The sequence below is a fragment of the Heteronotia binoei genome, chromosome 5, assembly GCF_032191835.1.
Source record: "Heteronotia binoei isolate CCM8104 ecotype False Entrance Well chromosome 5, APGP_CSIRO_Hbin_v1, whole genome shotgun sequence".
Taxonomy (NCBI): Eukaryota; Metazoa; Chordata; class Lepidosauria; order Squamata; family Gekkonidae; genus Heteronotia; species Heteronotia binoei.
This window is the reverse complement of record NC_083227.1, coordinates 135,066,834-135,089,913: the sequence shown is the minus strand read 5'-3', so window position 1 is coordinate 135,089,913 and position 23,080 is coordinate 135,066,834. Positions and strand designations below refer to the sequence as shown.

The 23,080-nt window shown below is 40.7% G+C and overlaps 1 protein-coding gene across 5 annotated transcripts in view; it reads left to right on the top strand.

Annotated features, from left to right (window-relative positions):
• JADE2 (jade family PHD finger 2) overlaps positions 1-23,080 on the top strand; it is a 290,477-nt gene that overhangs the window by 226,822 nt on the left and 40,575 nt on the right. For all 5 annotated transcript variants that reach the window (XM_060240452.1, XM_060240456.1, XM_060240451.1 and 2 more), the window contains one exon: positions 21,100-21,217. In XM_060240452.1, coding sequence (XP_060096435.1) covers positions 21,100-21,217 — 118 coding nt within the window. The remainder of the gene's footprint in view (positions 1-21,099; positions 21,218-23,080) is intronic.

Sequence of the window (23,080 nt, the reverse complement as noted above, 5' to 3'; positions counted from 1 at the left end):
TGAGGGAAAGGATAGGATTGCCCTTCAATATAAACCCTCAAAAATGGCACTTGAGACACTTTTAAAATTAAAAAATCCAAAAAGGTTTCATTTAACATCAAGGGGAAAAGTCAGGTGAATTCAGGGATTGAAATTGCTGAGGTAAAACTAGTACAAGCACAGACTTTTGATCTTATATATCAGGCTAATTAGAGGTTCATTCTTAATATATTCACAGTTACTTAGATCTTTATATTGAGAGGCTTTTGTTCCAGTATTTTCCCAAACACTCAAGCAGGCTTTCTTTGAGTAATCACTGACTCTTTTGGTGCCCAGAAGGCTGGTAATCCTCTTCCCAGCACCCAAACCCCTTCTCTTTGGAATACCAGTACTCTTCTTGAGTTTTTCACTGACTTTTAAGGTCTCTACAGAGATTTTCTAATCACACCAGACCAGGGAATTCTGTACTTGAGAGATCTCTCCCAGTTTGATTGGGTAGGGAATCTTCTCTCCCTAGAAGTTCTATCCCCTTTCCTTTTACTTGAATAGGAGTTTTCTTTGCTACCCAAACTTCCCTGCCAAATTTCCCCCTTCCCTTTTCTGTTTGTGTTCAAACTGCTGTCAGATAATGCTGAATTCAGACAACATTCTGTTAAGGCTGAAATCTGACTCTGTAGTAAACCCTAATTCTATTCTATTTTCTTTGCTCAGCTGATGCCAACCAATCAGATTGCCTGGAGAAGCCTGTCACTCAAGGCTCTCTGGCTCTGTGAAGAATTAACCCTTCATATACCTTTATTCTGTTTGTACAGGACTTCTAAGTCTCTTAAAAAGTGCACTTTGTCACAGTTACTTTCGTAACAACATGTGCCTCTTGATCAAAACAACAGGAAAAGTTGATAAGAGAATAACTACCTGCCTTGCACTGGTTACTCTATGTTTTATCCTTTTGTCTAGTTGGGGCAGGAAACAGCTGGTAGGAGACTCATCCCTTTCTGCAACAGGGTTTCCAGTCTCCCACTGGGGACAGGGACACCCGAGTTTTGGGGCCTCAAGCCTGCTAGCACAGAGCTGGCCAGCAGGGGATCCTTGCCCTCAAAGAACTCCATTGCACTCGATGTGATGTTAGCTGGAAGTGATGTCATTGCACTGGGTATGTCACACATGGGGCACTCTAGCAATTTGGGTAAAAATTCTGTGGCACAAAAACTACCTTAGCATCATAAACAACAAGTGGTCATTGCCAGTCTGCTGTAATTTTTAGCTGGATTATTCATGGAATCATTCATGGGCCTTGCTGTCTGATTATAGTCTATAGCAAGAGGCCTTTCCCTTCCTTTAAGGTCAGGTTTGCCTCCCCGCACTCGCTCATGCACCACACACTGCTCAACTGCTGGGAATAGGAGCTCTTCCAGAATTTCTGTTGCTACTTAGGCCTGGGACACCTTTAGTCCAGGACTAGAACATGAAATTTCCATTGCCCAAGATGAACTTGGGAAGTGAAGCAGGAAACTGGCCAGAGAGACTGTTGATCAGCAAAGGTTGGGGGATCTCAAAGAAGATGATAAATTCCACTCCAGAACTGCTGCTTTCAAGGAGGGTATCTGAAAAATTGAGTCAAAAGCAGTGAAGAAAGATGAATTTTGAGGACTGCTTGATGTATTGAAATTGACAAATCACTGGTTCTGAATGGTATGCACATGAGAGGTATTAAGGAATTTAGTAAAAATGGTATGTGGCAGAGATGAAAAGGTCAGCTTCTGTGCTAGGGACTAAAAATAAAACATCTAAATGTTGTATAGATCTATGGTGTGGCAGCCTTTGGAATACTGTTCAGGAACACCTTCAACTTTGTCCATGGTCTGACTTCAGCTCCTGAGGTTGGAGGTGCTCCTGGTTTTGGCTTCCTGCATCCCTTCCCAACATCTCGCCCTTGTACCCCATTCCCAGCCTCTTTTCCTTTTCTGCCTATTACCTCTTGCTTTCTGGCCATTCCTGCTTCCTGCCACTTTTGCTTTGTCTCATGAGCAGGTCATTGTCCATTACAATGACATTAGTTCATATGCAAAGGCTTTCTCCTGCTATTTAGCAAAAACTGTTGATAAGTCTTGACCAAGTGCCACTTATGTAATATGGCTGTTCCTCTTCATATGGCTCTTTCTTTCTTCTCCCGTTTCCCCACTGCAGCTCTGACTAGGTATGAAGTAACATTACTACATAGATCTCGTAATGATATTTTATAATTGCTGTATGATAACATCTTTTGGAACTGAATCACTGGAAGGATTACAGATCTGGATGCCTTTTTGCAAGAGATGACTGCAGTATTGATTGCATCCTAGATCCCTGATGGTAGACTTTATTGCATGATGCATGTAAAATGTCACCATCTAGTGGGGAAATCCAAGATCCTGTGAACTTCTGAACCATTATCAGGAAAAGAGCGACACAGGACAACACATCACAGTAGTTTCTCAGTCTTGCCAATCTAGGACTCCAACTCAAACCTATAGAAGATTTATTTTGTGAGATTTTCTGCCAGATGTTCTCCCAGAGTGGGAAGGAAAATTCCTCCTTTTTTTCAATATCACTAAAACTCTCCACAGGTGGAGATGATAGAAAACTCTTCTGGTCACAGTCATATTCACAGGAATCCCATGGCAGCCATTGTCTGATTGGCCCTAGCCCTCTGGAAACCATTTTGTGATTACTCACATTCTCAAAATTCTAATGGTGCCTACAGACTGAACAAGATTAGGGTCCTCTGTACTAGACTCTGAATTTGTTGTTAGCAAAAGAGAGGGGAAAACCTTTCCCAAAAAAGAGCCACTGCATTGCCCTGAGAGCACCATGACTCACCGGTTTCAGAACAGTCCTATTCTAAAAATTAATTTGCTTTAATTAGTTTCAACAATGGTTGATAATTTTGCAAGGTGTCTAAATAAGCAGCTCTAGTTAGCTTGAGGAAGATTCTTTTGTATGTTTTAGTAATGCTAATGGAAGTTAGTTCATAAGCAGAGGGCAAAAGGCATTTTTTCTTCTTAGATGTCTGAAATAGGAAACTGAAAGATAATGCCAAACCTTTTAACATACGTCTTGCCAGAGGCTGTCATTCTTTTTCTTGTAAAGAATTTCAGTTTGATGTTCACTTCAAACCAAAATAGATGAGTGCATATTAAAATATATAGCTCATTAATCATATTTTATACTTGTATCTTAGAGGTATATTTGTATATTTTAATCTTTTTACCTCAGAAACAAGTGCTTCCAAATTTCTTGCAGTAGCACTAATCTCCCTACATTATTATATAATCTAGAATGGGTTTGTATTCCACAGCATGCAGGTCTAGCAATATGGTTGCCAATCTCCAGGTGAGGTCTGAAGTTCTCCCAGATTTACAACTGTTCTCCTCACTACAGAGATCATCCCCTGGAGGAAATGGAAGCTTTAGAGGTTGGATGCTACAGTATCATACCCCACTTAGTTCTTTCCTTTCCCCAAAATCCTCCCTTCCCAAGTCTCCTGGAATTTCCCAAGACATACTTAGCAAGTCTCACAGCAAGAAAAATTCAACCCTACCTGAAGAGCCACAGCAAATTTATCTATGTGAGAAACTTTTACTTCTGATCAGGCTCTGCCTTCTTTGTGGCCCAGCACTTTCTTTGGTTCCCCCCTCTTGTTCCCAGGGTAGGATGGAGTGCATTCTTGAGAGTTTTGGAGCATGAGCACATAAAAACCGATCAAAGGTTCACTAAACAATATCACAACCAGGTGATTAAAAGCAACATCAAGGATATATCAGCAAGTATGTAGGTTGTAAATCAGATGAACATTTTGTTACTTCAGCTTTCTAAATGTTGTAAACTTCTATCACTGATTGAAGTTCACTGTATGCTTCACATCCTCACCCTGTTCCTAGAATGCACTCATCTCTTGAACACCACAAGGTTACTGTGTAGAGGGGCAGTTCATTTTTATACATTCACCTTATTGCTAAAAGGTCTTAACAGATCTCAAGTAAATTCAATACATATAACTTGATCACATGAGCAGATTGTTTCTTGTGAATTTGCTGGTCAAGCCAGAATTCAAACACATTGATAACCAGATCCCATCCACTGTCTTGACTTTGCTCCTAAATAATCATGTATAGGATTGCAGCTTGCCAAGATTCTTATAACACAGGATGCAAACTCATTAATGGGGAAGTATTGGATTGAATTCATGTCTCTTATTTCCTGGGCTTCTGCACTACATGTAGGAACTTGTTGCTTTAGCGATGGAAGAACCCAGTAAAAGTTCTCACACATACAGCTGCCAACTTTTCAAATTAAATAAAAGTTGAGTTTATCTTCATAAAGTGATTAATATTGGAGACTGACTCTACAAAATATATTTTATTGATCTGATTATTTCATACCTTAATGGGCATCTGTCTGTAATGGGAAAAACTACAGTAAGCCCTTTTGACATGCAAATTCAGCTCCCTTTGAAGAGCTGTGCTTATTGGTTCCAGAAGGCCATTGCCTGCAAGAAATTTTTTATGGCTTATTGGGACTTACTGAGACACTTGTAGTCATATTTTCCATTTTCCTTTGAGTGCTTTTAATAGTACATTGACATTATCTTTTCACCAATTTTTATAGTACAGTACTCAGAGTCCCTTTTTAAAAAAATACAGCAAATGTTGTAAATGTACCAATTCTCCCAAGTGTTTCCACTCTGTTTCTTTTATTCTGTTTATTCTCTCTCTCTCTCTCTCTCACACACACAAACACACATACACACGTATATAAAATAATACTCTTTAGAGTGGATAGTTCTGCCTCCTTAATTACTTCAGTTACATGTCATTGTTTTATTTTTCTATCCTGTTATTTACAATTCAGATCTTGAAAGCTTGTTGTCAATGTAACCTGCATATTAATCCATAAATTTATTTATTATTTATTTATTTCTCACATTTATATCCCGCCCTCCCCGCCGAAGCAGGCTCAGGGCGGCTAACAACAGTCAAACCCAGACAATAAAACAATAGCAAACAATTAAAATTAACAATAATAATTACCGATCAAACAATTTAAAACAAGTTAAAACAATTTAAAATGATCTAAAACAATTTTGGTGCTAGTGTCGGTACTATTAAATTCAGTGATGTTGGGCATCTACTTATACTGTAATTTAACTAAAGACAAGTCGAAATAGAACTGTTTTACAGGCCTTGCGGAAATGGGCAAGGTCCCGCAAGGCCCTTACATCTTCTGGGAGTTGGTTCCATCAGTGGGGGGCGCAATTGAGAAGGCTCTTTCTCTGGTAGCCTTCAGTCTCACCTCCCTCGGCCCGGGGATTGACAGTAAATTCTGCAATCCAGATCTGAGTACCCTCTGGGGAACATGTGGGGAGAGACAATCCCTAAGGTAGACAGGTCCTCGGCCATGTAGGGCTTTAAAGGTAATAACCAGCACCTTGTAGCAAATCCGGAATACTATTGGCAGCCAGTGCAGTTCCCACAGCCTTGACTGTATGTGCTCCCGTATAGAGACCCAATAACAGCCTGGCTGCTGCGTTCTGCACCATCTGCAGTTTCCGGATCCGAGACAAGGGCAGCCCCATGTAGAGGGCATTACAGTAGTCAAGTCTCGAGGTGACAGTTGCATGGATCACAGTTGCTAGGTTGCTGCGCTCCAGGAAGGGGAACAACTGTTGTACCCGCCTAAGGTGAAAAAAGGCAGATTTCGCAGTGGCTGCTATCTGGGCCTCCATTGCCAACGTGGGCTCCAGTAGCACCCCCAAGCTTCTGACTTTGGGCGCCAATATCAGCGGTGCCCCATCAAAAGTTGGTAGGGGGATTTCCCTTCCCAGACCACTGCGACTCAGGCAAAGCACCTCTGTCTTCATCATTATTGAAATTTGAGAGTAGGTCCCCAATACAAAGGAGTCTAAGCACTTATGGGTAGATCTCGTAATATGTGAATATTCACATCTTCTTGTAATACGAAAATAATTTTTTTAAAAAACCTTAAATAATCTGAAGAGCATGTGAGGCATAGTTTCTCAGCAGATCATGGGGAAATGCAAAACATGTATGAGAAAAGGATGAATAAAAAGACAAGTGTAATATGAAGGCTGCATGTTAATAAGAATTGCCAAAAATCTCTTTGAGGCCACTTTGCTTGCCTTTGATGTCTGTTGGAAAATTATCTTTTCCTCCCTGCTTCCTCCCCATTCTGCCACAGTTATTCCTCACGTTAATATAATTGTGATTTTTGAAAACTGGCTTAACAAATGAAACAGAATTCACAGGAAGGAGGTATGCATGTACAGCTGCCAGAATGTTGTGTATATAGTACAGCTGGAAAATCAGTAATAGCCTCATAAAGCTACAACGAGTGGCAGTGGCTCTAAAATGAATGACGCCTACTGCCTGTCTCTGTTCGGGGCTGTTGCCAAGTGTCTGTGCATGCACACAGTTGTATCAGGACCACGTTCTGCCAGTTTCTGATCAGAATGTGGTCTTGACAGGTGGACTTCCAGGGTTGGAAAATGGCGAGCTGAGTTGCTTTCCCTAACGGGGGCAGGCTGGCACTTCTGTTCAGGGTAGTAAAAGGCAAATTAATGCCTTCTGCCTACATTTCTCAGCTAGAGAATTGTCCAAGATATGCACAGATACTTTGAGGTGACTTACCTTGGCTGAAAGGGTACCTTGGCTGAAAGGGAGTCCTTTGAGGCTTTGAGGGATCTCCAGAGAGAAGTTGCATATTCATCGTCTGCAGAAGTTTCTATAGTCATCAATTTGGCATAAGCTCGACAGGATCCAAACCTTCTTTTACAATTTTAAACATCTAATCTACAAAGGACTGGTGTTGATTTGGTTAAACTATGGAAAAAAGGTACTGATTGCTATCTCTTCATTCCAGGACTAATTAAAGTTAAACAAAACAAAAGTAAAAGGTGGGAGTTGGAAATACTGAAAGCCTGAAAGGAGAAGAAGATAAGGGGCTAAATTTGAACTTTGTAAACTTAAAATACAGTGCTAAAAGAAGAAAGGAATTTATTGTTTAGTCTATCTGTGGTTGAGGAGGCAGCCCCATCGTCACAGATCTGCAGCGTTCACAGTCAACACAGGAAATACTTCAGATATCGTGAGATTTCTCTACCAGTGAAATGAGATTTGAAGGCAAGAAAAGCAGGAAGTATTGGAGGAAGAAGAAGGAAGTCAACAAAGTAAACAGCCTACTCTAGGATTATAATATAGAAGAGAAACATCGGTGGCCAATGTTGTTTTAACATTGTTTTTAAAGTGACTGGGACATTAAAAATTGGTGGAGTTAACAGATTTGGCAATTAAAAAATTGTTACTGTTGGAACTGGTAAAAGGGAAAAAAGTTGCGACCACCATTTTGGGAGAAATAAAAGCTTTAAACATTAATATCTGAGCCTGGGAGGCTCAGAGGACAGCGAAATTGGGTGCATTGGAAAGGGCAAGCTTCACTTTATCAAACCTGATGGTTCAAATTTAATTTGGTGAGATCAAAATTTTTGATCTTTTTTTACGTCAGACCCGAAACAAACTCGTGCTAGGTCTGCTTCAATAGAGAAAATTTAAAGGTGTTAAAGTAAAGAAGGAAAAGATGGAAGCGTATTTGCAGAAGACTAAAATAGCACCCTTAACTGATTTTATGGGAAAAGTTTTGAATGATCCAATTGAAAAAATAGAAATTGAAATAGCGATTAATGCAATGAAAATTGGAAAGGCTCCTGGACCAGATGGATTTATGGCAAAAAATTTTAAACGTTTAAAGAAGAATTAATACTGAAACTTCAAAAATTAGTGAATGTGATAAGAATAAATTGGAAAATACCAAATACATGGAAGGAGGCAGTAATTTCGTTGATTCCAAAGGAAGATAGAGATGTCACTAATGTAAAGAACTATAGACCAATCTCATTATTAAACAATGATTATAAGATATACACAAGAATCTTAGCAGAACGGCTTAAACAATATCTAATAAACTTTATAAAGGAAGACCAGGCGGGTTTTCTCCCTAAAAGGCAAATAAGAGACAATATTAGAACTGTTGTAAATATTGTAGAATACTATGAAAGAGAAGGAAGTTGCATTATTCTTTGCGGATGCAGAGAAAGCTTTTGATAATTTGAATTGGGACTTTATGTTTGCAGTAATGGAGAAAATAAAGTTGGGGGAAAACTTTATAAGAATGATAAAAGCAATTTATACTGAACAACTTGCAAGGTTATGTATAAATGCAGATCTTACAGAAGAAATGACAATCAGCAAAGGTACAAGGCAAGGTTGTCCGCTTTCACTATTGTTGTTTATAATGACTCTTGAATTATTGCTGCAAATACAAGATGATGAAGAAATTGAAGGAAAGAGAATTAAAGGATTTTCCTATAAATAGAGAGCATTTGCAGGTGATATAATGTTTATAAATGAAAATCCTATGCAAGTAACACCTTTGTTGTTAGCCAAAATACAAGATTTTGGAGAATTGGCAGGACTTTATGTTAATAAAGAAAAGTCAAAAAAAATTGTAAAGATATGCAAGTAAGTACACAAAAGGAATTGCAGAGATTAACTGGTTGTGAAGTTACCCCTAAAGTAAAATATTTGGGCGTGGAAATAACAATGAAGAATATTGATCTGTTTAAAAACTATTATGAAATGTTATGGCGTAAAATGGACAAAGATATGATAAGAACATAAGAGAAGCCATGTTAGATCAGGCCAATGGCCCATCCAGTCCAACACTCTGTGTCACACAGTGGCAAAAAATTTATATATATATTAACCACACTGTGGCTAATAGCCTCTGATGGACCTCTGCTCCATATTTTTATATAAACCCCTCTTGAAGGTGGCTATGCTTGTGGCCACCACCACCTCCTGTGGCAGTGAATTCCACATGTTAATCACCCTTTGGGTGAAGAAGTACTTCCTTTTATCCGTTCTAACCTGTCTGCTCAGCAATTTCATTAAATGCCCACGAGTTCTTGTATTGTGAGAAAGGGAGAAAAATACTTCTTTCTCTACTTTCTCCATCCCATGCATTATCTTGTAAACCTCTATCATGTCACCCCGCAGTCGATGTTTCTCCAAGCTAAAGAGTCCCAAGCGTTTCAATCTTTCTTCATAGGGAAAGTGTTCCAGCCCTTTAATCATTCTAGTTGCCCTTTTCTGAATTTTCTCCAATGCTATAATATCCTTTTTGAGGTGCGGCGACCAGAACTGCACACAGTACTCCAAATGAGACCGCACCATCGATTTATACAGGGGCATTATGATACTGGCTGATTTGTTTTCAATTCCCTTCCTAATAATTCCCAGCATGGCGTTGGCCTTTTTTATTGCAAACGCACACTGCCTTGACATTTTCAGTGAATTATCTACCACGACCCCAAGATCTCTCTCTTGGTCGGTCTCTACCAGTTCACACCCCATCAACTTGTATTTGTAGCTGGGATTCTTGGCCCCAATGTGCATTACTTTGCACTTGGCCACATTGAACCTCATCTGCCACGTTGACGCCCACTCACCCAGCCTCAACAGATCCCTTTGGAGTTCCTCACAATCCTCTCTGGTTCTCACCACCCTGAACAATTTAGTGTCATCCGCAAATTTGGCCACTTCACTGCTCACTCCCAACTCTAAATCATTTATGAACAAGTTAAAGAGCATGGGACCCAGTACCGAGCCCTGCGGCACCCCACTGCTTACCGTCCTCCACTGCGAAGACTGCCCATTTATACTCACTCTCTGCTTCCTATTACTCAGCCAGTTTTTGATCCACAAGAGGACCTGTCCTTTTACTCCATGACTCTCAAGCTTTCTAAGGAGCCTTTGATGAGGAACTTTATCAAAAGCTTTCTGGAAGTCAAGGTAAACAACATCTATCGGGTCTCCTTTGTCCACATGTTTGTTCACCCCCTCAAAGAAATGTAACAGGTTAGTGAGGCAAGATCTCCCCTTACAAAACCCATGCTGAGTCTTCCTCAATAACCCGTGTTCATCAGTGTGCCTACTCATTCTGTCCTTGATAATGCTTTCTACCAACTTTCCCAGTATTGAAGTCAGACTGACTGGCCTGTAATTTCCCGGATCTCCTCTGGAACCCTTTTTAAAGATGGGGGTGACATTTGCTACCTTCCAGTCCTCAGAAACGGAGGCAGATTTCAATGAAAGATTACAGATTTTTTTCAGAAGATCCGCAAGTTCAACTTTGAGTTCTTTCAGAACTCTCGGATGTATGCCATCCGGACCCGGTGACTTATTAGTTTTTAATTTGTCTATCAGTTGTAGGACCTCCTCTTTTGTCACCTCAATCTGACTCAGGTCTTTCAACACCCCTTCCAAAATTAGTGGTTCTGGGGCGGGCAAAAAGTTCTCATCTTCCACAGTGAAGACGGAGGCAAAAAATTCATTTAGCTTCTCAGCCATTTCCCTATCCTCCTTCAGTAATCCTTTTACCCCATGGTCATCCAAGGGCCCCACTGCCTCCCTGGCTGGTTTCCTACTTCTAATATATTTGAAGAAATTTTTATTGTTGGTCTTTTTGTTTTTTGCAATATGCTCCTCATAGTCCCTTTTTGCCTGCCTGATCACAGTCTTGCATTTGATTTGCCACAGCCTGTGTTCCCTTTTACTAATCTCACTTGGACTGGTTTTCCACCGCTTAAAGGAGTCCTTCTTACTTTTACAGCTTCCATTACTTTGTTTGTTAACCATGCAGGCCTTTTCTTATGCCTGTTTGTGACTTTCCTAACTTGTGGTATGTATTTTATCTGAGCTTCTAGGATTATAGTTTTAAATAGTCTCCAAGCTTCCCAATAGTCTCCAAGCTTATGATAAAATGGAACAAGCTTAATTTGACATTGCTTGGTAGAATAGCTGCAATTAAGATGAACATTTTGCCGAGAATAATGTATTTGTTTCAAACTATTCTAATTGTGAAGGACAGTAAACAATTTAATAAATGTCAAATAAAGATTTCAGAATTTGTATGGGCCGGGAAAAAAAACAAGGATTAAAATGAAAGTTTTAACAGATGCTAAAGAAAGAGGAGGATTTCAACTATCAGATTTAAGATTATATCATGAAGCAGTTTGTCTAGTGTGGATAAAAGTTTGGGTGACGCTGTTGAATAAAAAACTTTCAACGCTGGAAGGTCATGGAAATAAATTTGGCTGGCATGCTTATATGTACCATGGAAAGAAAAAGTTGGACGGTTTTGTTTCTCACCATTATATAAGAAATAACCTACTAAATATTTGGATGAAGTACAAGAAATAAGGCGATGAGAGAAAACCACTATGGATAGTGCCAGCAGAAGTAATAAGAATAACAGCTGAGAAAGGAGAGGATAAAGTGATGTCATATAATCACTAAAAATACAAAGCGGTAAAATAGAATTGAAAACTGCTTGAAGAGTTGAATAATAAATATGATTGGTTTCAAATGCAACAAATAAAAAAAATTGGTGGAAAGCGATGTTAAAACTGAAGGAATAAGACAAGAACAAACAGAAATGGAAAAAGTTCTGCTTGGAAATAATGAAAAATTAATTTTGAAAATCTATAAGTTACTTTTAAAATGGTCTACGGAAGATGAAGTAGTGAAATCTCAAATGATTAAGTGGGCAGTTAATGTAAATAAAGAAATACAGATGGACACATGGGAATATTTGTGGAAGAACTCTATGAAACTCTCAACATGTCAGAGTATTAAAGAAAAAATTTTTAAGATGATGTACAGATGGTATATGACTCCTAAAAAGTTGGCAAAGATGAACAATAAGATGCCAGATAAATGTTGGAAATGTAAAAAACATGAAGGTTCTTTCTACCATATGTGGTGGACTTGTGAAAGAGAGAAAAAGTATTAGCAGATGATTCAACAAGAGATTTCTAAGATCTTGGGATACGAATTTAAAAGTTGCAGAGACTTTTCTGTTAGGATTACAAATGGAGAAATTTCCAAAAGAAGATAGAACTTTAATCTGGTACTTGCTCTCAGCTGCTAGGACATTGTATGTGTAGTTGTGGAAGCAAGAAAAAATACCAGAGAAATGGGGTTGGATTGTAAAAGTTATGACATGGAGTGAAATGGACAAGTTAACAAGAACCTTAAGAGACTATGATTTAGAAGTATTTAAGATAGAGTGGGAAAAGTTCAGAAGATACGTAGAAAAAGTGGAAAATAAAAGGAAATTGGATAATTTTTGATAATGACTAAGTATAAGAGGGAGGAGGATATTAATTTTGGTTCTTATTAATTAAGGGTACCTTTAATATTAAGATTTTAAGTATATAACACCAGGGGGGGTCAAGTAACTGGGGGAGGGGTGGGTAGAAAGTAATATATGGGATAGATAAAAAAGTAATTATTAATGATGTAAGAAATTGAAATTTATTACCATATGTTACTAATAAAATTGTTTGAAACACAAGAATGTGGTCTTGACAGAACCTCCATCTTTCCTCCTGGTGGCATTTTCAATTTCATTGCAAAGAAAGTTGATGCAGAATTCAGTTGGATGTTGACCAGAATGGGTCATAGAGAACGTACCACTTTAGTCTTGGCCCATCTACAGTAGGTCTCAAAATGTTTCCAGGCACAATTCAAAACGCTGGTCATGACCTTCAAAGCCGTATTCAGGGATGTCAAAGTCATTTGTTACAAGGGCCAGATCTGACATAAATACTACTTTGTCAGGCCAGGCCATATGTGTAATAAAATGTAATGCCAGATACTGGAGATACCAGCTTTATAAATGACACAGGCAAACCCAATTAATAATATTATTTTTTACTCAAAACACAAAATCAATTGATTCCTGGGAATGAAAGCAATTGATTTACTGGGGAATCCACAAAAGCCCCAATGAATGTATTTAATCATATCCAAGGTTTTTTCTAAGGGATACCATAAAGGAGGAGCATCTTATATTTCCATATAAATTAGTTACTTTAGGGCCCTGTTCACACAGCTTGTTGAGTCCGTGTTAAACTGACCTGGTTCTGTTCCGAATATCTTTGTTCCGGATATTATCAATCAGACAGCCATACAGTAATTCGATTCACTCCGCGGTGAAACTGTCTTCTGCCGTCCACACAATGGCACCATGCAGTTCTTTTTTTCTTCCACTATTATGCGCATGCACACATTGTGCGCATATGCACACAGGTTAAAACATTATGCGGTTATGCGCATATCGCTAAGTAGTAAAAAAAAATGGCGACCATAAACCAGATGTCTGAGGCTTTTTTTGCTCTGGGACAGCCTTCAGACATCCGGAAGTTAGTTAATATCACAGCAGAACTATCCAGATGGAGAAAACTACAAGGTGAAACTGGAGAACTCAAAAAACACTGCAAAGGAGCAGGTAACAAAATAATCCAGTTCTGAGAAGGATTGGGCGGGGGGGGGGGGCTACCATGAGTTAATACCAGGAGGCAGATGTTGCTGTCTGATCAGCCACTTTAAATCCGGAAGGAAACAGCAGCGACATCTGATTATACTGGGTGTCCAAACAGGGCCTGTGTGTGTGTGTGTGTGTGTGTGTATGTATATATGTGTGTGTAGCACTTTTGGGAGATCTTCCTTGCAAGTAAAGTAATCTTTCATCACCCCCCATACGCCCAGTCTCAGCAGCCGAACTCTGCTATAATCCGTCTCTGGCTGCTTGTTTCCTCTCTTCCCCCATCTTACCTCTGAGAATCTGAGGAGACACACTGAACTTCCCCCTCTACCACCCCTTTCCCACTGACAACATCAGCGCTGTGAAGTAGTCCAAGCTGGGTGACTGGCCCCAGATGACAGGGTCCTGGCTCAGGAGGAAGGGGGGGAGGGGTCTGAACCTGGCTGTTCTAGATCCCCCCCTGCATTTCCCACAGAGAACCACTAGTGCCTAATGAGTAACTTACTAGACTTTCTGCATTCATACTGTATGAGGGCTGGTTCCAGGATTGTTAATTATTGGTAGAATGCGGCTTCAACGCTGCATGAGATAACCTCTTGAGCCTTGTGAAATTTATCATTGTATTTTGTTTCTATAATTAATTGAGCATTGGTTCCAGAATAATCAAGGAACTTGTCGGACGAAGGACGCTACCGAAACTCGCCTATTTTTACTGGAAGCTTGTCACTTTCACTTTTATTCTGGAGAGAATCACTAGCACCTTTTGAATTCTCAGTGTAAAGAAGAGGATCGAATCCTTAGTCGCTAGTGGACTCTATGTGTATATATACCAACAAATGTAATTGTGAATGTCTCTCATATATGTTTAAAGTGTATTGTTAATCCTTGTATTGTGATATAATATGAATGTATGTTAAGTTGTACCATATTCTTTATTAATCACATATATTGATTCATGTAAGCAGTAACTGCCTAATAGTAGAGCGTTCTAGTTAAGTCATAATTTAAAATGGTTATCTCTAGATCTTCCCACAGAAGCAGCAGGGCTGAGGAGAGAGGCTGTTTCCAAACCATTCAAGGGTGTTTTTGTCCTCCCATGACCCCTCTTCTTTCATGGGCTGAGAACAGCTGTAGAGAAGAAGGGAAGTCGTCATCCCCCACCCTCCCTGACACTCACTCCTCCTGCCTCTGCTACTGTTCAGATGTGCCGTGGTGACAGTGGTGCCCCTATTTTAGGGTTGCCAGGTCCAACTCAGGAAATATCTGGGGATGAAGCCAGGAGACTTTGGGGGTGAAGCTAGGAACAAGATTGTGACAAGCACAACTGAATTCCAAACGGAGTTCTGGTCATCACATTTAAAGGGACCATGCTCCTTTTAAATGCCTTCCCTTCATTGGAAATAATGGCGGATGGGGGGCACCTTCTTTTGGGATTCATAGAATTTGACCCCCTGGTCCAATCTTTTTGAAACTTGGGAGGTGTTTTGAGAAGAGGCAACAGAAGCTATGCTGAAAATTTGGTGCCTCTACCTGAAAAAAACCAGTCCCCAGAGCACTAGATAGCCATGGATTAATTCTCCATTATACCCTATGGGAATCAGTCTCCATAGGGTATAATGGAGTGCCCAACAGACATTTTCCCACCACCTTCCCACCTTGCTTTCTGATAACCCTGAAGTGGGAGGAAGGCCTCCAAACCAGGAGATCCCCTGTCCCCAACTGAGGATTGGCAACCCTATTTAGTTTCCAGGCCCCAGATCATCTTCATCACTCTCTTACCCACTCCACTTTGTCCACATTGTTTTTGAAGTAAGGCCTCTAGAACTGCACACAGTACTCCAGGTGTGGCCTGACCAATGTGGTGTAAGCAGGACTATTAATATCTGCCCTCACAAGGGCCACCACAGCAAATAACAATTCAAAACAATGAAGGGATGGGGGTCAGCAGAGGAAATAGGAGGAGGGCCAGCGAATGAATTGGGAGGCAACTGGGTTGTCTTGAGCATGCCACTCTGAGGGGAAAGACATCCTGGCCTCAGAAGGGAGTGGAGGAACAGGGGAAAAAAGAGGTAAGGTTGCCAATCCCCAATTGGGGCAGGGGAGCCTCTGGTTTGGAGGCCCTCTCCCTTCAGGGTTATCAGAAAGTCTGTGTGTGTGTGGAGGGGGTGTATCTGAATATCTACTGGGCATTCCATTATACCATTATAGGATATAATGGAAAACAATCCGTGGGTATTGTGGGCAGTTTTTAAAGCTAGAGGCACCAAATGCTATGCTGAAAATTTGGTGCCTCTAACTTAAAAAACTTTATCTATGTCCTGAACCTTTTTGAGAGTTCCACTTCCTCCTTCCCACCTTGTCCATTGAATAGCAGGTGCAGCTGCATAACAATCACTGGATGAGCTCCACCACTTATTTTTCTACAAAATGACCCCTGGGCTTGAAGTTGTGTAGGTGAGACTTTATAAATTTTAGTATGACTGTACCTGTCAACAACTAGTGCTTCAATGAATACCCTGCATCACTCTTTTTCCCATCTTAAGAGTAGGAGAATAAACTCTGCTAAATAAACAAATGCATGATAATGTGCTCATTTTAAAACTTACACTGGTGATAGAACTTAGCTTTTACTAACACAATTTAAGTTGGTATAGGTTTTTGTTTAACTTCCAGGTGTGGGTGTGCACACACATATATACACAGCTACTGAGATTTGGCTTATAAAGCATTTCTAGCAAGCTAGGTAGCAACCAGGTAAGGTTTCATTTATGAACAAAAGTTCATTTTCATACAGGTTGGCAGTAGTGCTCATAGCTATTTAATGGAAATAAAATCTGGCCCAGTATATGAATGAACTAGGGTGGCTTCAGGTCAGAAGAAGAGTATATTTAGATGCCTGCTAAGTCTATATTTACCTCACACCATGTTACTGACTGAGAGACTGAGGGGGGGGGGAGGTAGCTTAAACCATAAAAGAAATCTTTCTAGAGATTAATAGCAGGCTTTTCTTTATCCATGTGCTAGGTTTGGAAAAGGAAATGACAGGAGACAGCTGAGGGGACATGTTGAACTCGAGACATCAGGGGTCATGTTATCAGGCCTCCTATAGCCACCTTAGCATGTCAGGAAGTAATCTTACACTTCAACAGTTCCCCCCTCCCCACAGCCCCCTTGATCTATGTCTGCATTTGCTCATTCCCAAACATCTATGCTGTCGAAACAGGATACCCAACCCAAAGAAGGGTTCCCACCGTATACAGTATTTTATGCTGAATAGAGTTTTTTCTGAGGGAAATTTCTTGCAACTGGGTCATCAGTCACTGATAAAATGACAGTCCTCCTGAAGGAAGCAAGACAGGAATGACCTTTAGGTGACTGGGCTTTATTCCGGAAGCATTGTCGTTTGCTGTACACCTGCCAGGCAGAAAGGTTGTTTTTTGTTTGAGCAAAGTACTTCTAACAGGATAGAACAACACAACTATGAAAAGCAAACCTTGAAAGCCTTGAGAGATGCCAGGATCTGAAAATAAATTTAGAAAAATCAGAATTGGTAATGTTAAAGCTGATGCTGACGAAGAGCTTAAAAAGAAGTCTGTTTTCAAGGAGGTGCATGGACACTGAAGTCTATCAAGGTTACTACTATTACACTCACTGACTGGGGGTAGCTGTCCAGGGTTTCTGTAAAAAAAAGGGTATTTCTCAATACCTGTTGAGTCTCTTTTAACTAAAGATGTCAGGAATTAAACCTGAGATGTTCTGTGAGCAAACTGTGCTTTAGCAGGGCTCTAACCACCAAGATAGTTTGAGGTTCAGGTCACAACTAAGCTATGGGATCTTAAAAAGAAAAAAATACTGATTATTTTAATGAATAAATTTAAAGATCTCTTGCAAGTAGTTATACTTCTTTCTAAATGGGCAGTGATTAAAATGCTTTTGCTACCCAAGTACGGTAGTTATACTTGTTTTAAGTGATGCTGATAGAAATTCAGAACAGCTGCTGTGCGTGACAAAATACCTAAGTTAAATTCATTTGGCATGGTAACAAAATGAAAGATAGAAAAACACACTCATGCACACAACTACAAGAAAGCCAGCTACTCAGGAAAAACTTTCAGTTCTGGATTTATGGTTATGTTACTGTGTACATCAGTGACACCACCTAATTAATCTGGCCAGCATTCTGGAAAATAAACAGTGGGTCAAGATGAAAGTTATGAAATGATGTTATTGCTCATACAAAGCAGTAATATATCTGCTGTCTTCAAAACAGATTCAGAGCCTGTGGTTTAATATTTTCACATTCTTAACAATGAAGCTATGAGATAAATAGAAAAGTAGATGAGTTCTTGGGAGTTTTGATTTGATAGAGGACAAATGTGTATTTAGTTCAGAGCCCTGGCACAAAAGAAAATGTATAGGTGACATTATGAACGATGATCTTATCTCTGTGACACACTAAAAAGATAATATGATGGACAAATCCAGTTCCGCCTTGGCAGTTGAAGACAGGGAGTTAGAGGGAAGGGGTCGAATAGTCAGTCTGAAAACAGAATACTGGGTATGTAAAGGAAGCAGCCTGGGTTTAAACTGACTTCTGGGAATTGACATTTTGTAATTTGTAGGTGCTGGAGTGATCTGGGATCATAAGTTCAAATTTTAAGACATATTGCTGTGCTTGAATCATTCCATGTTGCTAAAGTTGTAAATAAAAATGAACTCTGTTTTCCTCTTTTTAAATCCTGTTGACTGGATGTCTAATGTTTCAGGATGTCTAATGTTTCATCTAATGTTTCACACACACACAGGCGCACACACACCCCAACTTGATGGTTATGGCCAGTGAATTTAAATAATCTGCTGGCAGCTAATAAGGGAAAGAAGTACTGGGTTCCCTGACTCCAATGTGTGGTAACTGTATGATAAAGGGAGCTGGGCTGCTTTCTCTGGAGACAGCTCTGGGAAAGAGGAGATCCAGTGTTTGGAAAAGGGTCAGGGCTCTGTACTTCTTAAAGGGAGACAAGATGAGTGGCAAATTTTGGCTGCCCTGATCCCCTGGTGTACCTAAACTTGTATGAAGAAAGATTAATGGTGTGAGGCGGGGTGGGGGGGGAGTCACAGATAAATTAACAAATTATCCCATTTCTTGATTCAGCATCTACAAGTACATTGCTGTAAAGGGGACTTATTTATTTATTTTATTACACTTACATCCCACCCTCCCCTGACGGGTTGAGGGCGGCTAACAGCAATTAAATCATTACAATAAAATCATAGTAAAATCCTAAAAACATCTCAAACGTATACAGTTTTAATCCCTAGATGGCATTATTATTAGTTCTTGATTAGTGCTCTTTACTATGATGTTATTAGATGTTGTTTAGCATATTTCAATTCTGTTTAGATTGGGGTAGGGTATCAGTGGTGTGGGGTAGTGAGGTACTGGTCGCCTCCATTAGATGTTAAAAGCCTGTTTAAACAGTTCCATCTTACAGGCTCTGTGGAACTGTGGCAAGTCCTGCAGGGCCCTGGTGTTTTCCAGGAGAGCATTCCAGAGGGTAGGGGCTGCCACCGAAAAGGCTCTCGCTCTGGTGGTGGACAACCGAACATCCTTCGGCCCAGGGATCGTCAAAAGATTTTGTGAACTTGATTGTAGTGCTCTCTGGGGCTCATATGGGGAAAGGCGGTCCTGGAGGTAAACAGGTCCCAGGCCATATAGGGCTTTAAAGGTCATAACCAGCACCTTGAAGCAAGCCCGGAACACCGCAGGCAACCAGTGCAATGTCTCCAGCGCAGGTTGAATGTGCTCCCGTAAAGGTAGATCCAATAACAGCCTGGCTGCAGTGTTTTGCACCAGTTGCAGCCTCCGAGTTTGTGTTAAGGGCAGCCCCATGTAGAGGGCATTACAGCAGTCTATTCTCGAGGTGACCATCACATGGATTACTATCGCTAAGTCACTGCGTTCCCAGTATGGTGCCAACTGCCATCCACCTAAGGTGATCAAATGTGGATTTGCCACCTGGGCCTCTATGGTTAGTGAGGACTCCAGGAGCACTCCTAAGCTCTTAACCCTAGAAGCTGGCACTAAAGGCACCCCATCAAAGGTTGGCAAAGGGAACTTCTGTCTTTGCTGGGTTCAGTTTGCAAGGCCAGGTCCAGATTTTCTGGGACACAGTTGGCCTGGCTGCCCGTCAATAGATAGAGCTGGTGTCATCCGCATACTGATGACATCCCAGCCCATATCACTGGACAAGGGAGCACACATAGATGTTAAATAACATTGGTGAAAGAACCACCCCCTGAGGCACACCACACACAAGTGGGTGTCTCTGGGATGATTGCTTCCCTATGGCCGTCCTTTGTTCCCGACCTTAGAGAAAAGAGGTAAGCCATTGAAGGGCGAACCCCTGAATCCCCACGTTGGCGTGGCAATGTGACAGCAGCTGGTAGTCTACTGTATCGAAGGCAGCCGATAGGTCTAATAACAGCAGTACTGCTGAGCTGCCTCAATCCAGATGTCTTAAGAGATCATCTATGAGGGGGACCAGCACTGTGTCTGTCCCATGGCCCGAATGGAAGCCGGACTAAAATGGGTCTAATGTGGAAGTGTCATCCAAAACCCCCTGTAATTGTGCTGCCACTGCTCTCAATAACTTTGCCCAAAAAGTTAGAAAAAGCTCTAGAGTAGTGGTCCTCAAATTTTAGAAATGTGGAGGATAGTCAGGTTACCAAAGGAAAAAAATATTTCCCTTTGAGGGCATTCTTCCACTTTCACCAGTTGCAAAGAGACATAGGGCTGTTTACCTCAAGTTAAAGAGATAAGATCAGGGGTGATTTTTCCTGGAAGTAACCCTAAATAAACCAAATTGTACAACTCTAAAATAATGTTAAAATTGGTAGACAGGTTCCTTGGACAGTCTTGAGCAAGCCACACACTCTACTAGTCCACTTTTTTCTTGGGATGTTATATTGTTCTGTAGTGCAGCTTTCATTTATTTTAGTGAAAAATAAGAACTTCCTAGTGGATTTTTTCCCTTGTGTCTAAAATAGGAGTAATAAGCTATTTCTGAAGGAAGATACTATAAAGTACTTTTATATTGAAGGCATCAGTTCTTCCAAGAGAATGCAGAGAAGTGCAAATGTGGCATCATCTGGTTTCCCAAAGGGGAGGGTGCCTTTTTTTACATTGGCATTTGCACATTCACGTTCACTTTTTCTTCTACCAAACTTCTAGCTCTCTTGCCCCCCAAAACAAACACTTCTATGACACATGGATATATAGATGATTTTCTTTCATACTGTCAGCTGTGCCCTTCAGTAAGGCTAGGTCAATACATTTATGTTGTCATCTGTTTGGGAACAATCCCTACTGGAAAAGCTAGATGAGCTGCTGTGGCACTAAGCAATAACTGATGACAGTTTCTGCTTCTGTTCCTTAACCCATTGCAGATTGTAGTTATATCTGTCAGCAGGACATCAGAGTCAAAAGGGATGTACTTACTGGGGTTTCTAGATTGCAGTTTCTACACTGCCTTGAAGGATGGAGCAAAAAAAAAGAAATCATAAAATGGAGTTAAATAAGGGTAGTAGGTTAAGTGGTGAAATGTATTTTGAGGAGCTAGACTACCAACAGAAATTTTTAATGCTCACCGTTAACCTCTTTTTTATTCTGTTCTACAGGTTAGAAATCTCTGTTACATGGTGACAAGGCGAGAGAAAATGAAGCACTCCATTTGCAAACTCCAGGAACAGATCTTCCATCTCCAAATGAAACTTATTGAGAAAGATCTTTACCCAGGTAACAACACCTTGCTGAGGCTTAGAAAGCCTGCTGTTAACCAGGCCTCAGATTCAGTGGGAGCTCATAGGAGCACAGCTCCTGAACCTTTCTGAGGCTTCCACCTCCTTGTCCTTTGAGTAGTAGGTGCAGCTGCATAGCAATCCCTGGATGAGCTCCACCATCTATTTTTCTACAAAATGACTCCTGCTGTTAACTAATGTGTTTGTTTATTTGTATTGTATCAGAACTGGCAGAGGACATAATTAACATAGTTGCTTTTTTTTTTTTTGCAATATAGTTTGTTTTTTTAGTCTTTGAAAATGAAAGCCTAGGCAGGAGCCAGTCTTTAGAATCTCTTGTCACCAAGGCCTTCTGGATTTCATAAGAAAAGTGTTCTTATATGGATAACAACCTCTCAGCTTTGATTCAAACCAGCAGTCTGGTAGATGAGAAGAGAAGCAGTGATGACTCAGACTGCCTAGTGTGTTTTTGTAGTGTAGCCAGACAGCAAGCCCTTCCCTTGCAAAGCCTCCACCAAGACCCATGAAGTTGATGTTAGTATTCAGCTGCCAGCCTTCAGCAGCAAGAGAATGCCTGCAGCCGAACTGGCAGGTGTCATGGGGGCAGTGTTGGAGGCAGAGGGCCACTGGCTTCACCACCATGCAAATACATGGTAGTTGCCATATCCAGCTCCCCCAACCTGCGTATTATTCAGACTGCTTCACAGCTAAAATACTAAAAACAAGCACTCCTTAGATTGTAGTGTTTAGCTTTAGTTAGTAGAAGTGGAAAGTCCTCGTTGGATGCAATAAGCACCAATGAATAACATGGAACTATTTCTGAGTAGACCTGCTTAGGATTGCTTCCATTCAGATCAGAACTTCAGTACTAGGAAAGGTGGGTTTAACTTTTCTTTCAACACTTTTTTCCCAGCCACATATACCATGCTGCAGTAGGAAAGGAAAAAGACAGGCACCACACTTTTGTTAGTCTTGTTTATCTAAAGATGAGGGAAAACAATTTAGTTTAGGAAAACAGCTCAAGGGAAGAAAAGCCCCACCTTCTCCATTGCCTCAGCCCCAATCCAACTCAGCACCCCACCTGTGCCTGCTTTTTAGAGTAAAAAGTACACCTCTAGAGATTCAGTCACAGATATGCAGTGTAATATTTCCCTCAGACTCTCCTCCCCCACTGCCTGAGTTCAAACATCAAATTATGCCTTGTCTCAGCAATGCCAGCCTTTTGGATCCTATTCATTTTACCCCAAGTTGCACACTAAGTAACTAGATCCCCAGTCCCTCCTGGATTAAACATACTTTGATAATTTTCCTAAATGAGAAATTCAGTGTGGTTCAGTCAACTAGTCTTTGTTATTTAAATGAGTATCCTGGTAGAGTAGAATGTTTATTTGTGCTGTTTGAATAAGAGAGTAGGTTGAGGGGGATGCACTTTTGTCTTCCCTGGTGGCTTAAACATTTAGAAAAATAGTATAAAACTCATCTGTGAAAGCAACAAGGTTTTTAGTGGTGAAAATGAACTGGGTGCCATCAGACAAGCAGGTTGGCACGGAAGGCTCTCAGCTTTAAATAAGCCATGTGAGTTTGACTTGGTTTGTCAATCAGACAGCACCCCCAAGTCAGCATCACAATGCCGTCTGCATCGCTAATGTGCAGCAACAATGGATCCGCAGCTGGGTTGGGTGTTTTTCCCTCCAAATTCCTGCTGTGTAGTACACAGATGCAGTCAAGTGCACATGCACTCCTGGCCAGTTCTGTGGGGGGCACGGAAGTGCACCTCAGAGTGGGGTGGGGGGAAAGGATCCACCAGAAATGGAGTGGAACGATCATACCATTCATGCATTTCCATGACGCGCTGTGGCAA